The sequence below is a fragment of the Enoplosus armatus genome, chromosome 6 (genome assembly GCF_043641665.1).
Source record: "Enoplosus armatus isolate fEnoArm2 chromosome 6, fEnoArm2.hap1, whole genome shotgun sequence".
NCBI lineage: Eukaryota > Metazoa > Chordata > Actinopteri > Centrarchiformes > Enoplosidae > Enoplosus > Enoplosus armatus.
Window position 1 is genome coordinate 18,923,354 of NC_092185.1, and position 25,876 is coordinate 18,949,229.

Consider the following 25,876-nt stretch of genomic DNA (forward strand, 5'->3'; position numbering starts at 1 on the left):
TGTGTGTGTGTGACGGAAAAAAAGTCAGGTTGAGCCCTCCCTCAATACGATCTGTAGTCAAAATGCCAGGCAATTAATGCCCAACCGCTCCAGTCCTGTCAGGTGATGATAATTTAGATAAATAATGACAATGAAAAATGACAATACCTCGGTGCACAGAGATCCATAGAAAAATGGTATCCCAAGTTTGTTGTGGAAGAACTTGAGTGGCCTTTTCAGAGCCCTGACCTCAAACTCACCCAACACCTTTGGGATGAATTGGAGCACCAACCGCTAGCCAGGCCTTATCAGCCAAAAGCAGCACCCGACCTCACTAATAGGCTTTTTTCATAGCAGACACTTGTCATAGAGGGAAAAGCACAGGTGTTACTAATAACATTAACAATGTCTCTGTTCTATTCAAGCGTCCCAGTAAGCCGTGATAGTGTGACAGTGAGCCAGCATGCACGATACCAGGACCTTGAAACTGAAACAGCAAAATGGAATTCAGCCATCATTAATTTCATTATTCACACCTGTGCTTTTCATACTGTGACAAGTCGAAATGTCTTCGGTGAAAACGGTCCATGCTGTATATGCTCTTGCAGCTGAATGGGAACAAATCCCTGCAGCCAGGTTCCAAAATCTAGTGGAAAGCCTTCCCAGAAGAGTGAAGGCTGAATTGAGATGTTCAAAAAGCCACATATGGGTATAATGTTTGGGTGTCCACGTACTACGTGTCTACGTAGCATCTTTGACATGTGAGTGTGAGGCAAAAATACATTTAAAAAGCTGTGCGTATTTAATCAATTTGGCTGAAAGATAGTAGCTGTGGCCTATAGCTGAAATTTCTGACGGTTGTAATTTTGGGCTGATGCTGGATGTTGGATTTGCACAGACATTCATGGTCCCCTGATGATTAATCCTCATGACTTTGGTGATCCCTTGATCTGTTCTTTAGCGCCACCATTTTTGTGATTTTTTTTTGCCTCAATTTTCTTTTGTCCAATATTTTGGTTTATAAGCAAATACTTGCAAACCTAATGCCATTGTTGTCAGCCTCAACTGTACTTTGTGCTTAGTACAAAGTAGCATATGTTAGCATGTGGACATGCCTAAGTACAGCCTCACAGAGCCTCTAGCATGGTTGTAGACTCTTTTAGAGACTCCCTTTAAGGAATTTACGAGACATTTTGATTGCAGGTTGAATTGAAGGAGTGCGGCTCTGGTCAGGTAGAAGTCTCCTTCATTCCAGTTGGATGACATTATTGGCTGATGATAATAAGATGTTTAATAAGGCACAAATTTTGTTCTGTGCGATCAGTAAATCGCTGTATCATAATCCTGCTGTGCATGTGTATGTGCCTATTTAAATGAATGTGAATCAGTGGGAGTTAAAATGTCAAAGAGAGCAGTTCTAATGAACTGCAGCCATTCACTAAGAAATGATTTTAGCTTATAAGTTTGACAAGCACTCCAAAAGTTAATTGAATGTCTGTCCACTCACAATGTACTCATTATTCAAAGAACAATTGGCACGTGAATGCTTTCTGAATACATTTATACAGTACGAAGTCATTTACATAGGCTTTAGGAGTCGGTTCTATATAATAATAATAATAATAGGTTTTCTGCATCATTTGAGAAAAGACATACTGATTATGTTTTACCCTCTTGTCCTCACTCACAAAAACCGAGGACAAAGCAAAGTTCAGCGCGAGGCCTTCATTAAAGTTTCCACTGTTTTCTGTTTTGGGGGAAACTTTCTAACAAACTTTCAAAAGGCCTGAATAAATCTGCTCTGGCAAGCTGCGTTGCAAACCACGAGGACACAGCTTCATGTTCCCCATTTGATATAATCAGATCTAATCACAGAATCAAGATGCTCATTGGAAGTGATGAATAGTTTTGTTTTTTGGTAGTGTGCAACTCTGCAGCTCATTCCAGAAAACACATCTGAGTGCTGCATTGTCCTCTGACAGAAAGAATAACAAATTCAGTCGCATAAGCACAGATTATCTCCTAATGTGCATGACAATATTAAAAGAAAAAAATCCTCAAGCTAAATAATGGGGAAAGGGCCGTAGGGTCTGTTTCTGTAGTCATGGCATCGGCATGTCAAGACAAGGCTGTAAAAATATTTTCTGTATATCTAGTGTAAACATTTATCTTCAGAATAAACAGCGAGCCAATTCTCCTCACTGTATGTTTTCTCAGGGCTGAGGTGGGAGGGTTGCAAACGCCAGTCCTCTGCCCATGTTGTATTGATGAGGTCAAGCAAGGACTCATTCTGTCATGTTGACACTGCAAACACACTCTGAGACAACAGAGCGGCCGATGGATAATAGCAGAGCTTAGTCCAGTGGTAATGTTATCAGCTCTGGAGAGGAATTCTGTAAATAACTATAGGATTTGCAAACAGACACACAGAAAAAAATGAATAATTGAGAAAAGCAGAATAGCCAGCAATGATTGCACTATCAGGCTGTCACATTGTGTATTTGGAGGAGCGCGAGATGGGAGACAGAAAAAGAATAAAAGATGGGAAGGTTAGAGAGAAAGACAGATGAGAGTTTGATTTTTTTAAATACATTTCATAGAATAAAACAACATTGGCTGCTCCACTGCTGTAAAAATTTGCATCCGATGCAGGGACAGTTTTTTTTGTTTTTTTTTGCGCTGGCATTTAGACTCAATTTTAGAGGTTTGCCACATTTACCTCTTTGTATTTTCTCATTTTCTCTTCCGCCAAAATGCCAAATTAGCATATTTGAAATGACAGTGCCGTAAATGCTGCAGTTATTAGGACTGTTGGTGTGTCATCATCACTCAGTCACGCCGGACAAAAACCTGCATCAAATATGTTCCGCACGGCGTTGTTTGTGTAACTCTGTATGTTACTGAATCTATTCTTAGAGGCGCCGACACAAAATACATGTAGGCTCTCTCCATATATATGTAAATCTATACGGCTGGAAAAATATCACCACCACAAAGTGATACAAGGTCAAATGGCAGCGACCTCTCTGTGCTGGTTGGTACGTCCACACAACCACCAGCAGCATCATGCACTGAACCGCCTTCTCTTACTTTAAAGGAACAGTTGGACATTTTGGGAAATATGCTTATTATCTTTCTTGCAGAGAGTTTGATGAGAATATTGGTCTCAGTCTCATGTCTGTAACATGAAGCTACAGCCTGGAGATGGTTAGCTGAGCGTAGCATAAAACTGCTAGCCAGGGTCAAATGTGTTGCCTCACATTTATCATACAGACATGAGAGTGGAATCAGTCTTCTCATCTAAGTCTTGGCAAGAAAGGGAATAAGTGTATTTTCCAAAATGTCAAACTGCTCCTTTAATCTGTTAGATATATTAGTGTTTTATATTTTACCATACGAAGCATTACACTTCTTTTTGTCCATAAAACACCAAGGAGGTCAGATCTAGTAAATCCTAAATGTTTCGAGGTTGTCAAATCTCAAGTCCCCCAAGATTTGTAGATCCATAGCCCCCTCAGAGGCCGGCCTAAAACTCTTAATTTCGATTTTCACGTTTTGCAATGTGGAGATCATCCACTGTAGATCTACTGAGCATGGCAGCCTGAAACAACCCGCAAACTGTGGGAGTTGTTTAGATGATGCCAACAAATATCGCCCTGCATGGAAAACAAAAACAGTCTATTGTGTTTTTCCAATGATTCATCCTTCGACCAGGCAGATACCTACTGATCCATGCAAGACCACGAGGAGCAAAAATGAAATCAGTTCTGGTTTTACTCTGTGATACTTTTCAAATTGTGTTTCATATCTCACAGCTTTAACTCCAGTAATGGACACTTACCTTCTTTCCTTCAGACTTGACTTCTTTGTGGCCTTTTAACTTGTTCACAAATTTTATTACCTGCAACTATATTTAGCACTAAAATAATAATGCCGGTATTAATAATTCATGTTTAGCCTTACATTTCCCGATGGGTACTTTGTCATACAATATTAGTTATTAATGCTGATTAAAAAACACTCTTGAACATCGTCATTCATTATTATTGGATGTGGAGCTCAAAACGCATTTTACCACAGCAGGGAAATGGCTTTTGGTCCAGAAATCGTGATCTTCCTGTCTCTTTTTGTCTCACCTGATGCTTTTCATCTTTTGCTTTATTCTCGGGTCCAGTGTGATGGATCAGGACTGTTTTCCTGTAAATGTTTCAGCTGAGAACTAATGGAACTAAGATGCTGCTAATGGCCGTCAGTACTCCTAGTAATATCTTTCAAAGATCCTTTTGTTGTGGCAGCAGTGAGATGGTTTTTTATTTATATCTGCACTGAAGATAGTGCTAGCTTTTAATACCACAGATGGGCCATGTGTCAGATGAAAGTAGCAGAATCTTATAGGAAATGGACCAATTTAATGATTTTAGTGCTTCATGCTGAAATGCCATCTCAGTGTTGATGGTTATTTTGATTGACAGGCTCAAAGGTGGGATCATGTCATTAAACCTGATATTCAAAAGCAATGTGCATTCAGTGAGGGGCAACACATTGAATAAATGAGCACAATTCTTTGTCCATTTGATTATTTTGCTTTGATTCAACACTGAGTGCAGTATACCCACGTGGAATTCACATAATAACGATGTACATCACATCTCCCACCCTCACTCCTCTATGTACATACTTCCTCCTCTAATAAAGACTCCAGAGACCTCTGACAGCAAGAGAGTCGTCATGTGATGTTACTTTGTGAGCAAACAAACTTGTCCTGATTCTTGAGCGGGAGCTCAGACAGGTTACTGCAGGGACGCTGTGTGCTTGTGCCTATCACAGATTATGATGTATGACTCCTCTGTCCTAATGAAGTCATCTGAAAGTTAAAGAAGAGATGTGATGAAGAAAGGCCTCCCTAGTGATGTTTCCACTGACATTAAAAAGGAATAATCAGCCATGTGTCATATTCAAAGAGAGCACGAGGTCAGTAGTTTTTGTTAAGCTGTTGCCTTTCTCCTTCCTTTTTTATTTTTCTGTCTTTGTCAGTGAGTCCTCTCACATTAAATGCACTAGATTTAGATGGAAGCGCTCCATGAAGATAGTGTTTGTGTGCCCTCCGTGCTATCGGATATGCATGGTGGTTGGTGGCTAAAATCTCTGGCTGTTTTCAAATTGACAAAACTAATTGCAGGAAGAATAGCTTAGCATCTTGTTGAGTCAGGATGGCCACAGGCAACCATTAAATGTAATCACAGCTGCATAGCCGCAAATAATTGAAAATCAGAAACTGTGATGATGACAGCAGCGAGGAACCATTCATCAGTTCCCAACGGAAAGCTGGTTACTATGCATTTATTTACCTATAAACTCTTCAATATAATTGCTCCATCAGAAATATGAGTTAATTTCTCTATTTCCAAAGAGCATGCTTTCTCTCTCTCACCATTAAACATTAAACAGCCATCACACTCTCTGAAGTAAAGATCAGTTTGGTTGTTATGTCGGAGCTGCATTGCCGGTTACTGACCTTAAAGGTGCCAACTCTCATAAAATCCCTCTTAAATCAAAGCAGCGCCATTATACTCTTGAAACTGGCATATTTGTGTGATTTTGCTTTTCTAAGGGGATTTCGAAGCTTTGAAAAGAAAGAGAGCATCGCCCCACTGCTAAAAGATAATCACTAAGATACCTGAGGAGCAGGTCTGCTGTGTGAGTGTCCTCCACCTCTCCTCCTCTTGTTAGCATAAAGAATTAATTACCCAGGATGAGGTATTGATTGATCTTATAATGAAAGGGCTATTGACGTTTTAGCTTATTAAACTGCTGTACATCCTTCCGTCCGTCCTCTTTTCTTTGGCCCAAAACAAAGAATCCAGATATATGGTCGCTGAAAACAACGAGTTAATCCTTTTTAAGCGGTTATATCTGCGTACACCTGCAGTAATGTCACTTTATTGGGTTAAGGCGCTGCTACCTCACTACTGTTGCACTCTTTTGGTGTCGGAAATAATCTTCCTTGTCAGCCCTGCCAGCCTCCTCTGCTAGCAAGGGAAATGTCACAGGCCAGCATAAATTAGACATGAGAACTGGCTGTCGCTGACCACCTCAGCTCCCCTTACCGAGCTTTAAGAGGGCACTGTTACAAGCTTTATCTGTATTCCTGTTGGTACAATTAAGAGAAAGACGCAGGGGGAGTAACAGATAGCGACAGAGAGAAACTGCAGGGCCTTCACTAAAAGTTTGCACAAGAGGTGGTCATTCCTGTCATAGTATTTCCTGCTCATTGCATCAGTAGATGTTGTCCAGCACACGGCCCTACAGTTGAGAGATGACTGTTTTATTGCATGAATGCTCTTCCTTCCACCTTGCGTCCCTTTCAAATTTGCCTCCAAATAGCGAATAGCAAATAACCCTTTTGTCCATGGGAACGGCAGTGGGTTTTTTTTCCGATTGACCCCGCTTCAGAGTTTCATTACATTTTCTCATAGTGCAGTGGGTCTGCACAGGAAGGAGAAGCGACAGAAACCTGACAGCATTCAGTGAAATGGGATTTGAGCCCGTGCTGTAATAATACAGGGTTGTTTTTCAAGCAAGCACACTCTGCCACTCAATAACGAAGGTACCACAGTCATAATGTGGATGGTGGTTTTGACTATCTGGCCGGCTGTGAAAGAAACTTCCAATTCATCTCTTGTATTTTGATGAACTGAATTTGCAGCACTAAAAGGCGATCTGTCTTGTCCCTTAAGTATAAAAAAAGGGGGCTGAACATGCTTTTCCAAGAACTGTTTACTTTCTTTTAAACCCGCCTAGAGAATATTCAAATTTTTATTAGCAGAGTCCTCTCAAGCTTTGATTTTTCAAGCCCAACTGGATGACCTTAAAGTACTGACAAATTATGCAGAGGAAATAGCTTGGAGTAGCTAATGTTTATCCATAAATATTCATTCTCCACACAGTGCAGTCCTGAGCATGCTTATTCTCCTGCTCTCCCCCTGCGAGCTGCACAGAGAGTACTGGGATGAAACCATGTCTTTTTCCTGACTGTGGTGCATGGAAACTCTCGATTTCCCCTGACAGAGTGAGCTCTAAGGGAGCTTGAAGGAATGAGGATGAATCCCCGGCGTCTTTTTAAAGGCCATGTGCTCAAAATGTCTTTTCAGCCTCGTGCCTGCACATGAAGTCCTTTCTCACTACTCATGTTCCTTCTGTGTTTCCCGGTATGATCTGTGTGTGTGTGTGTGTGTGTGTGTGTGTGTGTGTGTGTGTAGGTGACCTGGTGTCCCGAGCCATGCACCACCTGCAGCCGCTGTATATGAAGAACCACAACAATGGGACACCGATCCACCAGAAGAGCAATGTGATTCACTGGGCGCCCGAAGCGATCTACACGCTGTGTTACTTCATGCACTGCCCTCAGATGGAGTGGGAGAACCCCAATGTAGAGCCCTCCAAGGTTACCTTACAAACAGAGAGGTGAGAAGCAAACACATGGACAAAATACAAAGAGGAGCTTCAAATTCCTCAACACTAAACCTAAACAACACAGAGCAGAGAAAGACAAACTACAGATTGACAGAAGTTATCCAAAAATCTTATGTCTTCTGATTGTCAACCAATCCCATGAAAGGACCACAACCAAACCAGGGCTCCATTGTTGTCCAAAAACTATTTAAAACACATCAATGAGCCACACCGTTGCACTGGGTGACACGTTCCTTCATCACGATAAACCTGGGCACTGTATTATTTTGAGTCGATCCCACATGCACCCTGTATGTCTGCTTACTAGTGCACCAAATGTGTATCCATCCACAGCTGAAAATAGTCCCCAACAAATGTATAAATGTAGTTTTCTAAAACCTGCAGTGCCCAGCTGTTTTGGGGAATTACACTGAGCCTTTTTTTTTTTTTAAGTGAAATTAGATTTTGAAATATTTAGTTCTTAAGTAGGAACAGATGAGTTAGTTGCTGAGATAAGGAAGTGGAAATGTGTTGAGAGTCTCATACAATGTTGGTTTTGGTCATTTCTTGTTCGCAAAAAGAAAAATATAGAATAACAGCAGCTTTAACAGCCTTGAGTTTGACCCTTCAGACACAGTAACAATGGATCACATGATTACTTCTATGCGAAAAGGGTCGTTTATAATGATGAACCCACACCTGAATGTGGAGTTCCCCTCAGCTCTACGGAGCGTTTTAGCATCTTTCCGCTCATTGTTATGTCGGATTACCACTTTACTGTGTTGGTTCACTCTCTGCGCTCTCAGCAGGCAGCTGTTTTCAACAAAAAGAAAACCTGTTTTCTGACAAGTTTGCCTAATCAACTCAAAAGGTGATAAATATGTTGTGTTTACAGCTTAACCACTTGGGATTATTTTCCTCTGGCTCGAAGGGGTTAAAATAAATGAGTTATTGTTAACATTCAATTTCTTTTGAAGATCTTTGTGGACTGTGACAAACTTTATTAAACTGGTGCCATCTCCATCGGGCACTAAGAAGATCAGAAAGTTTGTGGCTAAGCTAACAGCCTGTAATTGACAGAAATATAAAACTCACATAATAAACTCACAATAGAACAAGAAGCAAGCGAGCTGGAGAAGAGATGTAACAGGAGCATCTAATAAAGAGGTAATATAGCACAATGCACAGTACAGTAGTAGAAACTATTTTATTTGTTGTATTTGGTAGAGAGAGTAAGTTGTCAAAAAAAAAAAATATTTTGTGATTTTATACAGTGAGGTTTTTTTAAAACCAGAACAAGGCAAAGTAATCATCTGGTATTGATTAATCCATCAGACCCCTTCACCTCATTTTGTGCTGTGGGACAGTAAAAATATTGCACCTTTAATGTTCACTGGGACGATAATAACAAGAACACCATGAAACCACAGTGAGAAAAAATGGAAACTCCCTTTAGTTATCCACAATTTACACTCGTGCATCTGTCCTCCTTTTAACCTCAGCGCATAACTTTACAGACACTATCCACTGGTAATGTCCCTCCTGCTGTAACTGTACACCTCAGCAGACTTTTATTGTATTTCTGGCTCTCTGTGCTCACCCCTGAAATGGCACACCAGATGTTTTCCTCTGGAAGAAAAGTACAGTTTTATATAAGTGAACTGTCAACTTATTGGCTACTTGAGTGAGCCCTCTGGGTGACCTGAGCAGCGGCAGGAAGGGGCTGTCGAAGCTAGTGTGTGCTCAGTCAGTATTTATAATTACGCCACTGACATAGTGGGACATTATCAGCCGGCAGTCGTAGGACTGCGCTGGCGACTTATGCGAGAATGACATAAGGATTAGGCAATGTTTCCGTCGTGTTAATTCCCTTGATCCTTCATCCTGTAGTTTTTGGACACTTCACACTTTTCCCACAAGTCAGGAAAGCTCAGAACAGTCCTCGAAATCTTTGCAGTTTCTACTTGTGAAACGCTTTTTCTGCTGGTTTTATGAGTTATTCCTTTTTTCTACTCATAGTATTCCACTGTAGCATTTGTACCTCGATCTGTTCAGTATTTCCTACAGTTTGGTGGAAACCCCTGTCAGCCTGCGGCAGAGGTGGGAAACAGTGCTGACAGTTGAGCCTGAGCAGTCCTCCTCTGGGGCTCCAGACTTTATCGCCTGCAGCGGAGCAAGTTATCAGCTAATGTGTGTCCCAGGTGTCCCAGCTCACGTCTGCTTTAGCTCTAATCGCCATTTGTAGCGAAAATTACATTTATGTGTGTTTGCCTCAGACATATTTAAGCTCATTGCCAGAGCCGCAATTAGGGAAATCCCTGAGACTGCAACGACTTCCTCAGGAATATCTCAGCTTTATTGAAATTCTTGAAAGAGGTTTGCATGGAAACAGCAAGACCTTGAACTTCTTGTGAACTAGTGTTTCCGTTGGGAACATATTGCCATCATACGTTCCTTGCCTCTTGATTAGGTGTTATGTGCCGCTTTAATGAAGTCAGCACAACCAATAACGTCACGTGGCCGTAGGTCAGGCTCCTTTGAAGTGAGTGAAACAAAAGGGTTTGCATTTGTTAGCAGATCAAACTATTATTTAAAGATCCTTGCATCAGCTCAGAGTAGCATCGATGAGCGACTCCTTAATAATGAGTGAGCAGACGTGAGCCAAGCATGTGTCAAGGACAGTCCAGGCATCGAGACGTCTTTTGTAAAGTGATGTATTGAACAGTAAATCCAGGAGGACTAGACCAAGTTTCATCAAGTACACAAAGCATAGATATGTGACGGCTCATACAAAACACATGACTTATTTCTTCTAGCATTCAAAGAAACTGTATCAAAAAGGTTTTTCTTATGAAATCAAACTGATTGTTAATGCTATGATCTAGGTACTGTCAGATTTGACACACGCTATTTAAATCAGTTTGTTTGAAAGTGAATAACAAGGTTGTAAAACTTTTTTATGTGTAATGCATTACAGTAGTCGCTATCAGCCTTCATGGTGAGTTATACTAGCAGTCATAACTTGTCTGATCATAATACTTAACAAAGTCTTATGAATAACACAGTGCTTTCTATAGCCACAAAGTATGGAGAGCGTGGTTATGTTTTGCTCACTGTATCTATGACAGCTCATTCTTTTGCTTAAGTGAAGAAAGTGTGTATTTATATCCATGACATGCCGTCAGTACAGTAACGAAGGTCAAAATGTGACATCATGCATATGGATTCCATGTGGCTGCTGTAAACACTGACGCAGGATGAGTGGAGAGGAAGTCACTTAATACATTCATACTCGTGGAGCTTTTGCATATTTACATCTGTGGGTTCCTGCAGAGCTCTCACTCAGAGATTCTCTCTCAATGAGACTGTGGCTCTGTTTTCTCTGCATGCCGCCACATTTCCTCTCTGCTCTCTCAAGCTGTTCACTGTGAGAGCTCTGGTGTCAGGATCAACCGTGGGATGGTCATTTCCTGCCTCTGTCTAAGCTCTACAGCACAGGTTTGCAAAATACCAATCAACACTTAGCTTCATGTAAGCAGATAGTGAGATGTCATAAATACTGTATGATGGCATGCAATAACCGCACTCTTCGTCCTTTATGTTTACAGAGAGCACCATGGTGTTCATAAGACCTTATAATGTTGTGAAAAATAGATTAGAAGCAGAGCAACTGCAGGACAGGCCTTATGACTATGAATTTTTATAATGCATTATGCATATGTTGCATTATGTGTGTTTTTATAGGACATTATAGCTATGGGCTTCTTCAGTGTAGCAGTATCATAACATCACTCTGTCAAGCTTTATGAGTTTCAAGACGTAGTGGATACAAATCTTCATGGTTGACTGTATAAAACAGAATTTGCATTTATTTTATTGCTGTGATCTACGTCTATAATCTATGCTATGATCTTGCTCAGTTCAGACTTTCTCACATCAAAGTGTCTCAGAGTTCTCTGTGACATGCCAGTTTTGGGGTCTTTGATTTCATCTTCCAAACGGAGTTCATCCTGTTCTCAAACATCCGCTATACCGGGCAAGATCTCCAAAGCAACGTATGCAAATTCTGTATTAGGTGGATTTTCTTTGCAAGTGCCAGGGCACACTGAAGTACGTCTGAGAATTAGTTCAGTGCGAGTCTCTGGTGGCCAGAACATGTGTCTCTATCTCCCCCTACAGGCCGTTCATGGTGCTGCCACCTCTGATGGAGTGGGTGCGCGTGTCTGTGGTTCACACCGAACACAGGCGCAGCTTCTCCGTGGACAGCGATGATGTCCGGCAGGCTGCCAGGCTGCTGCTGCCCGGAGTGGACTGTGAGCCCCGTCAGCTCCGGTAAGGCTATGAGCAGTCATTGTACTCTCCTGTATAAGTGTGTGTGTGTGTGTGTGTGTGTGTGTGTGTGTGTGTGTGCCCCTCTTCGTTTGCACATAGAAAACACCAGATATGCGTATTTCCCATGCACTCATCCTCCCTGTAGTGTTAAGAAAAGTAAAGCTCGGTGTTCGGGGGAAAATATGGTGCATTGCAAAGAGTCAAAACAGTCAGCCTGCCCTGTGAATCACTTTGTGTGCTCTGCCCTTCAGAACGGATGACTGCTTCTGTGCCTCGAGGAAACTGGATGCTGCCTCTACTGAAGCAAAGTTCCTGCAGGATCTGGGCTTCCGTATGCTCAGCTGCGGTCGCACCGACCTGGTGAAGCAGGCTGTCAACCTGCTGGGGCCCGATGGTATCAACAGCATGAGTGAGCAGGTTAGAGACACAGTCAACCCATTAAATAATGCATGTGCAGACACATTTACACTGAGACACACACATATACACACACACATACACAGCCTGTGGAACAGAAAATCTTGTTTGCTTAGTAAACTGTGGCTCCTCCACCTTTGAGCACCGTGCAGACATGTGAGCAGAGAGGCAGTCATGAATATGAAAGCTTATTCTGACATATATTTTTTACCTGCAGCTTTCCTGCCAAGGTGCTCTGCATTATATCACGACTACCACCCCCTGTACAGTAAACCGTCAGGGGAATACTGCAGGTGTAACGCGTGATTTTCCATGGGAAGAAAATCAACATTTAGTTTGGGGCTGATCTAAGCAGAAACTTTCAAGTACAGAGTCTAGCACTCAGTGTTTCTGCCAGACAAGCTCTGCTGACGTCCCTGATGGCCCAGAGGTGATATTGACTCATGTGGTATGCTTTAAAACAATCAATAGCAGAATATTACTCTCATCAGACTCAAGGTGCCAGGAGTGGAGCTGTCAAGGATACAAGTTTAGAGCAGAGCAAAAGTTCAGCCTCGCTTTGTGCTACTTAATTGTGAAGTTAAACGTTTGTTCAGATAACTGAGTGGCACAGTATGACATGGCACGACAAAATAAAAAACTCAAGATTTAGAGATGTTGTGTCTGTACCTGTGCTTGTTGTAGGGGATGACCCCGCTGATGTACGCTTGTGTCCGTGGAGACGAGGCCATGGTGCAGATGCTGCTGGATGCGGGAGCGGACATTAACAGCGAGGTCAGTGCTGATGAAGTTTTTTGCTGCTATTCTGGTTTCAACATTGGGCAGATCAAAGTCAAACGAAGGAAGGATTATTGTTGCGTAAAATCACACAGAGCAGAATGGAGTCCCTTATCAGATAAATAGGAATATCTTCAACTTTTTGAAATCTGAAAAGTGTTTTTTTTTTTATGAGAGGTGAGAGGTGTTGACAGGACCTTCCAACTTTTGTATTCTTCAGTATTTACAGTGATATGTATTCTTAAAGTGATTCAACAATGTTATTAGGTACTGAAAACTATGTGTGTGGTGTTGAATTGGAGAAAACCAAACATGTTGTCCCTCATCTCCCCTTCTGTGTTCTCTCTCATGTGTCATGGTGCTAAATGCACAAGAGCTGAAGATCATAAGGCACTGACTGCCCTGCCACGTTTAGAGGATATGTAGCAGCGTACAAACAGATTGAAACTGTATGTGCAATGAAACCCACTTGCATTTGAGTATTTAGAGTGTAAAAACGTGACGCAGAGCTCTGTTGCTGAGTCATTTTTTTTCTCTGTCAGTGGGAAAAAAGTGATAAAGATCGGCTGACTTAAAGCAAACTGAACTCCTCGCAGATTCTGGAGAGATCGGAGATGGCAGACTTCAGAGAGGTGGTTCAGTTAAGGCCTCATGATCTTGGTCTTCGTTAGTCACCTCGGCAACAACATGTCCCATCAGCCGTTGTGTCAGAGTTGATTTGCAGTCCACTGCATTCGTGACCCCTGGCCAAAGCACAAAGCACAGTTGCCTAAAATCTATATAAAAAAGCATTTTTATGCATCTGGTTTTCAACCTGGTTAACATTTGATCAGTTAAAGACAAATGTAGTTTGCCTCTTTCACCAGCTGGGCAGCCTCAAAATGATTTATGTTCCATAAATTCTCTCAAAGTTGAAGAACCATTGATAACACAGCCCGACATTTACAGTGTAATTTTGTTGTATGAATCACATACCAATGAAGTACTTACCGGTTCCAACTGGTACTTAAATGTAGGTTCAGTGGAGGAAGCACACCAACGGTCTTATTGGGGATTTAACAGGTTAAACAGGTTCGCCCACTGCAAAGCCAATACCAGCTTGTATTCTTTGAATTGACTATAGTAGTGGTTCCCAACCTCGGGGTCCCGTCCCCCATCAGTGGTCGCCAAAGCTCCACTGGCGGTCATGAAGCCCTCTTTACTTTAAGGGTGTAAGAATTTATACATATAAAGTATAATGTACACGCATTTAATTAATTTCTGGGAAGAAGACAACAGAAATTTGTATCTTTATTATCTATTTATTATAAAGCCAGGCTGATTGGACTATTAAAACATATGTATGACAGTGAAATTAAAAGAAAATCATAATACTGTGTTCAATATTGTGTTCATAAAAATATAAGGAATAATCGTCCGATACATTACAATACAAATTGCAAGTTGTACACAAACTTTCTGCAGGTATTACATTCACTATTTAGGCTAATTGTACAGCTAATTCTTCTGTGGTGTCATTGTTTTTTATGCAATGAATATAAATAAATAAACATAAAGATATTTCAAAAGAAGTAGGCTACTTTTTCCCCTTTTTATGTGGGTGGGGGCTGTGAGGGTTGTCGGTGAATATACAATGGGAAAATAGGGGTCCCTGAAGAAAAAGTTTGGGAACCACTGGACTAGTGTGGGTGCTGTTCCTGATAGTAATGGATGAAGCACAATAAAAGCAAATAGTTTTGCTCTTTGCTCATGGCAATTATTATCTATTATCTGGATAGAGACACAGTTCTTATAAAAGGCTTAAGTAATTTGACTTTTCCCAAACATTTATTCCCCCTTGTTCCCAAACCAGGATGAGGAAAATATGTGCCTTTGTGCTTTGTTCATGTGACTGTGTCTCATGTGTGTGACGCTTTCATTTGGCTCATAGTTATTCATTGCAACCTGACCAGAGAGACGAGCCTTGAGAGAGGTCGGGTCGGAGCCCTGTCAGAGAAATTCACAGTGAATCAGAGTGAAACCATTAGGACAAGGCCTAACTAGACAGATCAATCCACCGTGTTCATTAGGAGGCGAACAACATGGTGACAGGATGTCCTCTGCCGCCCCAGGGTTCCTAGCTAATTACTCTAGTTTGTCCTGTAGAGTTTCCTGTCCCCCCCGTACCCCCTGTCCCCCCTGCGGCTGCTTGTCTTATGCTCCATAGGCCATGTAGTAGTTTTAATGGCTTCGTATCTCTCTCCCTCACCTTTCTCCCTCCTACCTACCCCCAAACCCATTTACCTGTGTCCCTTCCCCAGGTGCCAAACTCAGTGCACAAGCACCCCTCAGTCTTTCCCGAAACGAGGCAGGCGACGCCCCTCACTTTCGCTGTGTTGCACGGACATGTGCCTGTGGTGCAGGTAGTGACGTCCTTTCTCACCTGTGACTCTCTCATCATGACCTCTCGTTGTGCTTCAGCTCATGGTTGGTCATCATTGTCATTTTTGTCATCAAAGCTTCTTGGTGGTGATGATGATAATGGTTCTACACTACGAGTTTTCTCCTGTCTCTCTCTTTTTATTATTTTCATTTTTCAATATTACTGAGGTGCTGTTTGTGTGATGCATAATTTGAACTTTGTGTCTCTAAAGAGGGCATTTACCCGGTCAATCTTTAGGTCTGAATGACTGTGACCTCCTGTCAATTTGTATTTTTGAGCAAACAGGTCAGTCTGCATTTAGCGAGTGGAAAGTGGAAACACAGCAGCCTAATTGTTATCGAACTAATTAAACTAATTCAGTTTGTCCTCTAAATGATCTTTCCATTGGGTTTTGAATCATTAAATTTAAGCCATGTGACACCACAATTTGATCTCTGAGGACATCCGATAAAAGAAAGACTGAAGTTAAAAAGATTAAATTCAGAGTAAAAGTGTTTTGTCATTAAATGAATAATCATTTCACACTCAATCTTCCAAGATATTCATTTGAAATGCAAGTAATTTTTCATCTCATTAGATGACATAAAGCTTTGATATTCAGGAACTTAACAGCCAGTGTATGAGCGGTGTAAAAAAGGACGACAACAACAAATTACAGTTAAAATAATAATAACAAAACAATAAAACCGAAAAGATTGATACCACTCTCATGTCTGTGAATATAAAGCTGGAGCCAAGAGATGCTTAGCTTAGCTTACATGCAGCATAAAGACTGGAAACAGGGAGAGACTGAAGGCCTACCGGCACCTCTAAAGCTCACTAATTAACAGCTGTTTAATCAGGACAAATGTAGGTTTTACAGGGATTTGACCATTCCTTGCTAAGCTAACTGGCTGCTAGCTGTGCTTCATATTTAACGGGCAGATGTGAGAGTGGTACGAATCATCCCATCTAACAATCAGCAAGAAAGCAAATAAGTGTATTTCTCAAAATGTTGAACTACTCCTTTAAATAGTGGAAACACTGCTATTTGAAGAACAACAGTTTGAGGGATTTGTGTTGTAAGCTAGCAGTGTAAAAGTTAAATATCTACTATTCCCTATACAGTTTTGTCATGCATGTGAACCAGTCACCAGATGAGAGAAGCTGACTTCAAATCATTCTCATCAGCCAACTGACTCTTCCTCTTGTCCTCGCCCTCCTCTCTCTCTGTCCACCTCTCTCTCTCTCCCATCACGCCCCTCCGTGTCGCCACCCGACCTCTGCAGCTGCTGCTGGATGCCAAAGCCAACGTGGAGGGGTCCCTGCAGGACGGGATGGAGAACTACACAGAGACCCCGCTGCAGCTGGCTGCTGCTGCAGGTACAGAGACAGCGTGACTTCCATCCTCTGCCTCCTCTGTGTGCTTATAGTCATGACTTCAGAGGCATATTTATCCTGCGGGCTGGAAAAATGAAGGCAAATAGAGGCATGCAAGCAGAATGACCATCAAATGTGTGCCTCACTGTCATTCTTCTGGTTTAATCTTATGTATTTGTGTGTGTGTGTGTGTGTGTATATATATATATATATAAGCTCTGCCAATCATTTTTCATGCACAGGTAACTTTGAGTTAGTGTGTTTGCTGCTGGAGCGGGGGGCGGACCCCATGGTGGGAACCATGTACCGTAATGGCATCTCCACCGCGCCGCAGGGAGACATGAACTCCTACAGCCTGGCAGCAGCTCACGGACACAGGTAGGTAACACACACACATTCATGTTCAATCATGAATACACACTCCCGATACACAAGCACACTCTGTTTGTGCTGTGTATTCAGCATGTAATCTTGTTTATGCACAAACACAGACCCAACAGAGCATGTCCATGGAGCTGACACCTCTGTCTGTGGAATTGGTTTGTGTCATTAGAAGTTTAATACTGTATGACCAAACTCCTGTTGCTTTCTTGTGTTTTTGCTGTTGTTTTTAGTTTTGCTTGAGATGGTACAATGTAGAGACGAAAAACAGCACAACCATCTGAAATGTATGAATAATAAAGACTTCAGTCGATGTAGTGTGGTCTCAATGTGCCACAATACAGCGCTAAAACTACATTTCACCATTTACCTCAAATTCATGAACTTCCTCAGCCTTCATTCAGACCAATCAAGTGAAATGTCTGTTTTGTTTTTGTGCTGTTGCTCTAGAAATGTGTTTCGTAAACTGCTGTCCCACACGGAGAAAGGGAAAGGGGACGTCTTGTCCCTGGAAGAGATTCTGGCAGAGGGTTCGGAGCTGGAGGGTAGAAGTCAGTCTCAAATTGATCTGATCCGAACTGGGAAGGCCAAACTTAAAGCCCTGAAAGAAGCCATGTACCACAGTGCAGAACACGGGCATGTAGACATCACCATAGATATACGGAGCCTCGGTTAGTTTCGGAAACACTCTAAAACATGTGCATGCACTTTCTACAGCCTCACATTCTGTGTGCAACCTTTATACCTTCTTTTGATATGTTTTATGTGTGTTTACCTCTGTAACTATTTCCCAGGGGTCCCGTGGACTTTGCACACTTGGCTAGAGTCTCTCCGCACCTGTTTCCATCAGCACCGCCGACCTCTGATCCAGGGTCTCCTGAAAGAGTTCAGCTGCATCGAGGAAGAGGAGTACACTGAGGAGCTCATCACGCATGGCCTGCCTCTCATGTTCCAGATCCTCAGAGCCAGCAAGGTACTGCACTGCCTGTGTCACCTGTGACATCACTTTGGATTTCAGTTGGATTTCAAAGCTATATTTTGATCTCTACCATTAAAATGTCTGCATCTTCATTCTTCTTCTTCTTCTGTACTTTCAAATACACTAAATCTGCTCTGTTTACTGAGTCCCTCTCTTGTTTATGCCTCTGCGCCGGCGTCCGTCCCGTTCTTGTGAATGCGATATCTCAGAAGCACCTGGAAAGAATTTCTTCAAATTTGGCACAAACGTCCACTTGGACACTAGGATGAACTGATTAGAATTTGGTGTTCAAAGGTCAAAGGTCAAGGTCACTATGACCTCACAAAACACGTTTTTGGCCATAACTCAAGAATTGATAACCAGATTTCATAGTTGGTCGGACAATGAATTGGTGACTCAAAGGTCAAAGGTGACCATGACCTCAAAATGACTGTGATCACGTTTTTGGCCATAATTGATGCCGTAATTATGACATTTCCCACAGAGGTTTAATGGGATACAACAATGAAGTTATGATATTCTTTACCTACAAGCATCGATCCATTTAGCCAAAAAATACACTTTATACCTTTTATTCAATTCCCTCCAAATATCCCATAACCACTAGATATATTATATGAGTCTGGACACACATGGATATAAATTGCAACCTGGCTGGTTGGAGGCATACAACCACAGGGTTCCGGATAGTTTGATGACTATCATTAGGTAGTCAGGTCATCAGCTTCACAGAGACTGACAGAGCCCCAGAGGCCTACTCAATATCCATTACCTAAAATGATAATGATTTATGACATGCCCCCCGTTTCTCTCTGTTGCTGCTCATTAGATCAAGACCCTGTCTCATTATTTAAGCTCATGATCCTCTTGGTAGGCCATATTAGATTTAAAACAGCGCATCATTGTCCTGTCTGGCACCTCTGCTTGTTTTATTCTTGGCTTAGTGCTGCCATGCCGGCGTGATGAGTTTTGCTTTCATTGCTGATATGAGAAAAAACACTGCAGTGTGCACACACACGGACACATACACACACACAAATAAAAACACACATGCAGTGGATAAAAACACATATGAGAGACCATGAGAGACCCTTGGCTCTGTTTGCTCCCCCAGGGACATTAAGGTAGGGACCGCTCATCTGTCCTCTGCCAGATAGTCTGCTGCCTCGGCCCACTGAAACCTTCATTCAGCATTTCAGTTCCATCTCACACATTGTGTCTGGCTGCTGAATGTGGGGGAAATTGCAGAAATGCATATTTGTTCCTGGTGGAGTAGGTGGCTGTTAATCGCTGTTTGTTGGCGTCATGCTTCAGTAAGAGCCAGCAGCCTGAATGCACACAAGGGGCTTGTAGTGTTGCGTACCGCTGCTGCAGCTGAATGGCACTGCCCCTCCTTCTCCCTCAGTTTTAGCACTACACACACACACACACACACACACACACACACACACACACACACACACACACACACACGTGGAAAGCTAGATGTAAGGGTGAGAAGATCTCACTCTCTTTCTCACACTCCTAAAGTAGCTCTGCCTGTCGTGATGTTCCCCATCACAGTAATCTCTGAGGAACTGAGAAATAAGCCTGATATTCATCTGATCCCCTTTCAAAAGTGTGAGATAGCCAAGAATATGTGGCTTATTGGAACAATTGCTTAAATAAAGTGAATGCTGAGCGTAATAGAAGGCTGCAGAAGTTGAACCTCTCTCACTGTGCTGATTATTGTGTTGGGGATGTTTGTGTAGGAGAGGAGCATTACAGTAAGTGCTTGTGTTCTTGCGTAACACAGGCTCCTGGATGTTGGCTGAACACTGCCCACCCGAGCAGCTTTCCTCACCCTCTGATGTTTTGTTACTCTTGTCTGTGTTTTGTCAGAATGAGGTGATCAGCCAGCAGCTGTCTGCAATCTTCACCCAGTGTTATGGCCCTTACCCAATCCCCAAGCTGACGGAGATCAAGAGGAAGCAGTCATCACGCCTGGGTGAGGGCCTGTCTTTGTGCTGTTATACTCTATACTGTTTAACAGTGCAAAAATACAGCATTAAAAAGCACTGCTTTGATGTGGGGGGGGGGGGTTACTAGTAAATGCATAATGTCGGAAAATGGGAAATGCACATGACGCCATCTAGTGTTCAGAGACTAGAATAGAAATGTGTAAAAAGTAATTAAAAAAAGTAATAAAGGGCCTTAAATGTGTCTAGTATAGCCAGTAAAGCTAAGTTGTCCACCTCATTTTGTTTTTTTTTTGTTATTTTAAATGTGTCTTTCAGATCCTCACTTTCTGAACAACAAAGAGATGTCAGATGTGACCTTTTTGGTAGAGGGGAAGCCTTTTTATGCTCACAAAGTCCTGCTCTTCACAGCTTCCACCAGGTACACTTACTTAAACATCATTTTTGTGGCATAGGATTCTGTTGTATATGTCGACTCCATGAAGGCTCTGAATTGTGTGACTGTGTACATTTTAATGTGAAAAGCAAACACTTAACGTGCTATGTTGATGTGCTGTCAAGATGTGACGTCAGTACTGTACATTTCTTCCTCCTGATCCATGAAGTCATTTTTTCTCACCCCCCGGGATCTTGACAGGACATCCATTTCACTCCCATGTCATGTGGCTTTGATGATAACTTATCAATCCAGTCATAAAGTGACTGAAGAGAAATGACACACACATAAATGTGTTATAGAATAAGTCTTCAGAGAAAACATAGAATAACTCATTAAACTCATTTGAAAACTAACAAATTTCTGTACAGTGATTCAAGGTGTGTTGTGCTCTCCATCACTGCTATAAGCTGCTGTTTATTAAGATGTATTTACATTCACAGAGTGTTAAAAACATGAATAAAATGTCAAAATACTGGATTACAGTCAGGCTGATCTTTGCTCTTTCGCTCTCTCTGCCTCTTTTTGTTTCTCTTAAGGTTTAAAACTCTTCTAGCAAACAGACCTTGCGGAGAAAACACGTGTATCGAAATCAGCAATGTCAAATATCACATTTTTCAGGTGAGACACTTTTGAATTACATTTGAACTGCACATTCATACTCCTTCCTTCATAAATCCATAATGTATTTGTCCTTGTATGGGAGCCGTGCAATATGTGTTTCTTCTGTTCAGCTGGTGATGCAGTATCTCTACTGTGGAGGGACAGAAGCTCTGCACATCAGGAACACTGATATTATGGAGGTTAGGTCTTTATTGCCATTATAACCTGCCAGCTATATTATGTGCTATTAAGCTTACACTGAAAATAAACCTACCCCAGTTCCTCGCCTATGAATATAGCACTGTTCAAATGTTCCAATACAAAACAAATTCCAAACTTTAATTTGAATTGATTGGGTTTCTTTCCAGCTTCTGTCTGCAGCCAAGTTCTTCCAGCTGGAGGCGCTGCAGCGGCACTGTGAGATTATCTGCTCCAAGAACATCAACACTGAAACGTGTGTGGAGATCTACAACCACACCAAGGTGCCAAAATAGAATAACATACACCCACACTAATACTCCTGGACAGTACAAAGCTGTGCTACAAAGCAATATAAGGTGTTTTGGATAAAAGTGTCCACTACATAGAACTATTGTTGCACATTAAAGTTTAAGCCAGAAATTTGATCTGTAATTTCTTGAAAATGTGTGCAAAATTCACAGTTTTCAGTAATAATCAACCATCTTTTTCCCCCTGTTTTCACAGTTTCTTGATGCTCCAGACTTGGCGTCCTACATAGAAGGCTACTTCCTCAAGAACATGGTAATGCTGATCGAGCTGGAGCCATTCAAACAGCTGCTGTATGACGCGCCTCCAGATAGCCCCGGCTGTGACATCCTGCAGGCTCTGGAGAAAACCCTGGCCATCCGCATCCAGTCCATCCACCTGTCCTCCTCCAAGGGATCCATCGTCTGATCTCCTGACCTCTCTGAACACAGGAACAGAGAATATTTATCAGAGAGGTATCAGAGATGTGGCACTGTATTGAGATGTATCTGAGTGACAGATCATTTCAAGTGAGAGAGAAAAATAAGACTTGTGGACTGTCCAGTTAACGTTCTTTGTCTCCGTGAAGCTCATCAGATGCTAATATGCTTCTTGTTATCTTAGCACGGATGGTCTGTCTGTCTGCCTCGTTGATATCTGTCAACTATGAATTACAGTAACACACAATGACTGTCATAAGATAGCTGTATTATGCCACAATTTGCCAATAGCATACATGACTGCAACAACATTCAGCAAGAATTTCTCTGCTAACGCACACTCTGTGTGTTACACGTGGAAATAACTGGATCAGGTGGAACTGCGGAAACTCAGAGGAAGAGCTGCAGCCAACTGCAACAGTCAGAGCATCTGAATACAAGGCTCAATGTGTCGAGACGATAAACAGCGCAATGTGGCTGTGAGGAAGAACCGCTGCCTCATGCTGTGATTAATTGCTTTAACATGTGGACCTGTACAGAGTAATTAATTTGTATATTTGTCAGTCACTTAGCATTATCTGTGCTGATTACTTCTTAAAGCCAAACAAGACAACCTGTAATGTGACTGATGCAAAAGAGGGACGTTCATCGTGTGACTTTGGGCAACCGGGTGGGAAAGAGGACTTTTGCTTCCTCCACTACTATGTAAATATTGTTCATAAAAAAAACAGAGCTATTGATAATGTAAGTTAATGTATATATCCACTGATGTTTTCTCATGTGTCTTACTGTTGGATATCGCTGTAAAAACGAAAAGCTCATCTTTTAAATATCTGTGTTTAAATGTTGCATGTCAGAGGGATGACTGTGTTCTGGTTTTTCTGTTTGAACTGTCGGAAGATTACGCTGAGGAGCTGCTTTCACACTTATAAGACTGGAAGTCTTTAATATTTTTGTCATCAGCATGGGTCACTAAATGTGTAACAGTCAAATGGTGTCGCCATGTCGTGTGTGAGAGGCTCTCCAGGCCTGTTTAGTGCTGAACTAGGAACATTATGCTGTCAGCTGTTTTTCCAGGGATTGTGAAACCACATGACTTGTATATGTGTGACTTGATATATCTTTCCTCCATAAAGATTAATATAAAGAATACTGTGAATCTGCTCTTAGATTCCTCTGTGCAGTCGCTGGCTCAAAAACACCCGCAAGGGGGCATCCATTATTCTGTGTGATGTAACATTTTGAAAGGGTTAAGGTTAGTTACTTTGTTCTCCACAGCTAAAAGGTTAGATCTCAGCTGGGAGGTGGTTTAATTTGGCACCCTGCTGCAGCAAGCCAATTCAGTCTTGGATAAATAGCCTGAAATCAATGACAAAGAAAAAGACAAGATAAGAAAAACACTTGAACAAGTCCCTTGAATGGAGCCCAAAGCGTAATAAAACTAACTGTAACCCTGTTCTGAACTAACGTTACATCAGCCAGGTAATGTTAATCATCCATATGCTGTACTGTATATTGCTGTGACATTATAAAAATAGAAATGGCGGACGATTGAAATGCTTTAGCTGCTGTTACAAGAGTTTATACAGTGATGTTAGAGCGGTAGCATATGCAGTACAGTATTATGGATGATTAACATTACGTGTACTGGCTGGTGTAGTTTTAGGTAGGTAGCTTATTAACTGAAAAGGCTGGTGCTCAGTGTTTAACTACTGCACCAGTGTTTTCAGGTAAACTTACTTACAGTTCCCTTGATTGTTTCACTGACGTTACACACACACACACACACACACACACACACACACACACACACACACACACACACACACACACACACACACACACGCACAATCACTGTGCTCAGGACATGCCATGGACATCTCATTGTATATGCATAAGGATAATTGGAAATGTGGGTAAGTGTCAGGAAAATAGATAAATGATTAAATGGCTGCAGAGACCAAAAACATTTAAAAAGGGAAATGAAGGAGTTAGTGACAGATAAATATAAGGTCAACTGATTAGTGTGAAATTAAAGGTGTAATGCTTTATATTTCTTTTCACACTCCATCTACCTCCAGGGAGACAGACAGACAGACAGATGTGAAGCCCCTCAGACAGAAAGTATACACCTACTGTATAAAGAGAAGTAGAAAGACAGACTCAAAGCGGTGCACAGAGAACAGACCTGGCCTTGTTCTCCACTGCTCCACTCTCTTACAAATGAGGGTAAAAGCAAAGCAGTGTAAACCCTGTGTGTGGCCACTCTGTACTGCTGTTTTCAAAGAGATGCTGCTGAGGAGAATTTCTCTCCCACTTTCTTCTTCTGCACACATGCATGTGTGTCTTGATTTAGAATAACAGACATGAATCGTCTTTGCCGACATGCAGCTCAGCACAACAGTTAATCTAACATTTAAAGTGCAGTAATTCAACTACAATGCTTCATACACGTCTCAGGGTCAACTCCAGAACACTGACAGTATTTGCCTCCAAATGAAATAATCTTTGTGCATGCCTGATCCCTCTCTGGCTATCTTCTGCAGATGCGTCCAGACATCAAGCATTCACTATGTCCAAGAGGGACGTCTGATCATGTGGCTGGTGGTCATAAACTTTCCACCTCCATGAGGAGAAGAATACCTCTGTGAGGTTGAGGAAGTGAGAATAAGGTGGAGGGAAACGCGACACTACGTCCCATACAATTACAAAATGTTCTGGATTCTGCCTCACTTGCCCCCTTTCCTCACCCGGCATAGTCTTTCATAGAAGTCATCAAGGAATGAACATAGGAGCTCAGTGTTGTTTGTCGCAATTAGGAGTTCATGCATTTTTCTGTTTCTTTTTCTTTTTAGATGTAGATGTAGCAGAATGTAGCAAACTGCAGGCTAGTTTACAGGAATTTTGTGTCATGCTAATTTAACAGTTTTTAAAGAGTATGTAAACGTGTGCAAAATGGAGAGTAAATGCAGAGAGTTTTGGTGGTGGTTGAGTTTGAATGAGAAAACAATATATGAATTGTTGAATATTTTTTGAATGATGTGGTCATTGAACACATTTTGTGCCAAAGCAGTGAAAAGTCATCCACAGTTTAGTCCACGTTGACTTCTGTTGTGTTGACTGTGTGAAGAGTTTTCAAAAAAGTGAAATGCACTAGGCTTTGTGCCATCCTGCTGCAGGGAAACCTGATACTGACATTCATTTTTCTTTATGTGACAGAAATGTCAGGGGCAGCTGGACACTCAGGGTTTGTCTGGCTCCATGATGTATTAGATGTTTATGAAATAGTAAACCCCCGCAATCACATTACTGGGAGTAAACAATCCCGGCCACACAGGCTATTTGTAATTTCTTTTCCACATTCCCATTTATTGAATTGTGTCTCATCTAATCAGTGTTCCTCCCCCTTCAATGTCTCCAGAGAACTGTTGCAATATACCTCTCTCTCTCTTCTCTTTGAGAGTGTATGGTATTTGAACTGTGTAAGTGTGTCGTTGTTGTGTGTTGGGCGGAGACATTCGAATGGCAAAGGACGGGGTGACAGCAGTTGTTAAGGAGTCACCATGGTTACCGCGGCCCGGGAACAGTGCTGAGCCGAGAATGCTCCACTCTGTTAAAGACTGAATGGAATCCTGAGGTGCACATACATGTACATGCTCATACACGGACACAATGAACACACACACTCACAGGATGGCGTCGTCCCGTGGGATTTACTCCTGAATGAGTAGTTAGGAGAACCTAAATTAAAGCAGAAATTATCCATCATCAGATTAGCTGTGGCAGACAAGAGACCATGTGATTAAGCCGAGGGAAATGTCTCTGTTGCCTCTTTTCTAAAGCCCTGCTGGGCAT

General features: G+C 41.9%; 1 protein-coding gene across 4 annotated transcripts in view; it reads left to right on the plus strand.

Annotated features, from left to right (window-relative positions):
• The window catches only part of btbd11b (BTB (POZ) domain containing 11b), a 62,268-nt gene extending 40,258 nt beyond the window's left edge, over positions 1–22,010 (plus strand). For 3 of the 4 annotated variants that reach the window (XM_070906831.1, XM_070906830.1, XM_070906832.1), the window contains 15 exons: positions 7,239–7,443; positions 11,611–11,763; positions 12,015–12,180; positions 12,865–12,954; positions 15,258–15,359; positions 16,648–16,741; positions 16,981–17,116; positions 17,570–17,790; positions 17,914–18,092; positions 19,980–20,085; positions 20,375–20,477; positions 21,032–21,113; positions 21,227–21,295; positions 21,464–21,577; positions 21,801–22,010. In XM_070906831.1, coding sequence (XP_070762932.1) covers positions 7,239–7,443; positions 11,611–11,763; positions 12,015–12,180; positions 12,865–12,954; positions 15,258–15,359; positions 16,648–16,741; positions 16,981–17,116; positions 17,570–17,790; positions 17,914–18,092; positions 19,980–20,085; positions 20,375–20,477; positions 21,032–21,113; positions 21,227–21,295; positions 21,464–21,577; positions 21,801–22,010 — 2,030 coding nt within the window. The remainder of the gene's footprint in view (positions 1–7,238; positions 7,444–11,610; positions 11,764–12,014; positions 12,181–12,864; positions 12,955–15,257; positions 15,360–16,647; positions 16,742–16,980; positions 17,117–17,569; positions 17,791–17,913; positions 18,093–19,979; positions 20,086–20,374; positions 20,478–21,031; positions 21,114–21,226; positions 21,296–21,463; positions 21,578–21,800) is intronic. The other variant, XM_070906833.1, reaches the window with a different exon arrangement.
• Positions 22,011–25,876: the final 3,866 nt, after the last annotated feature.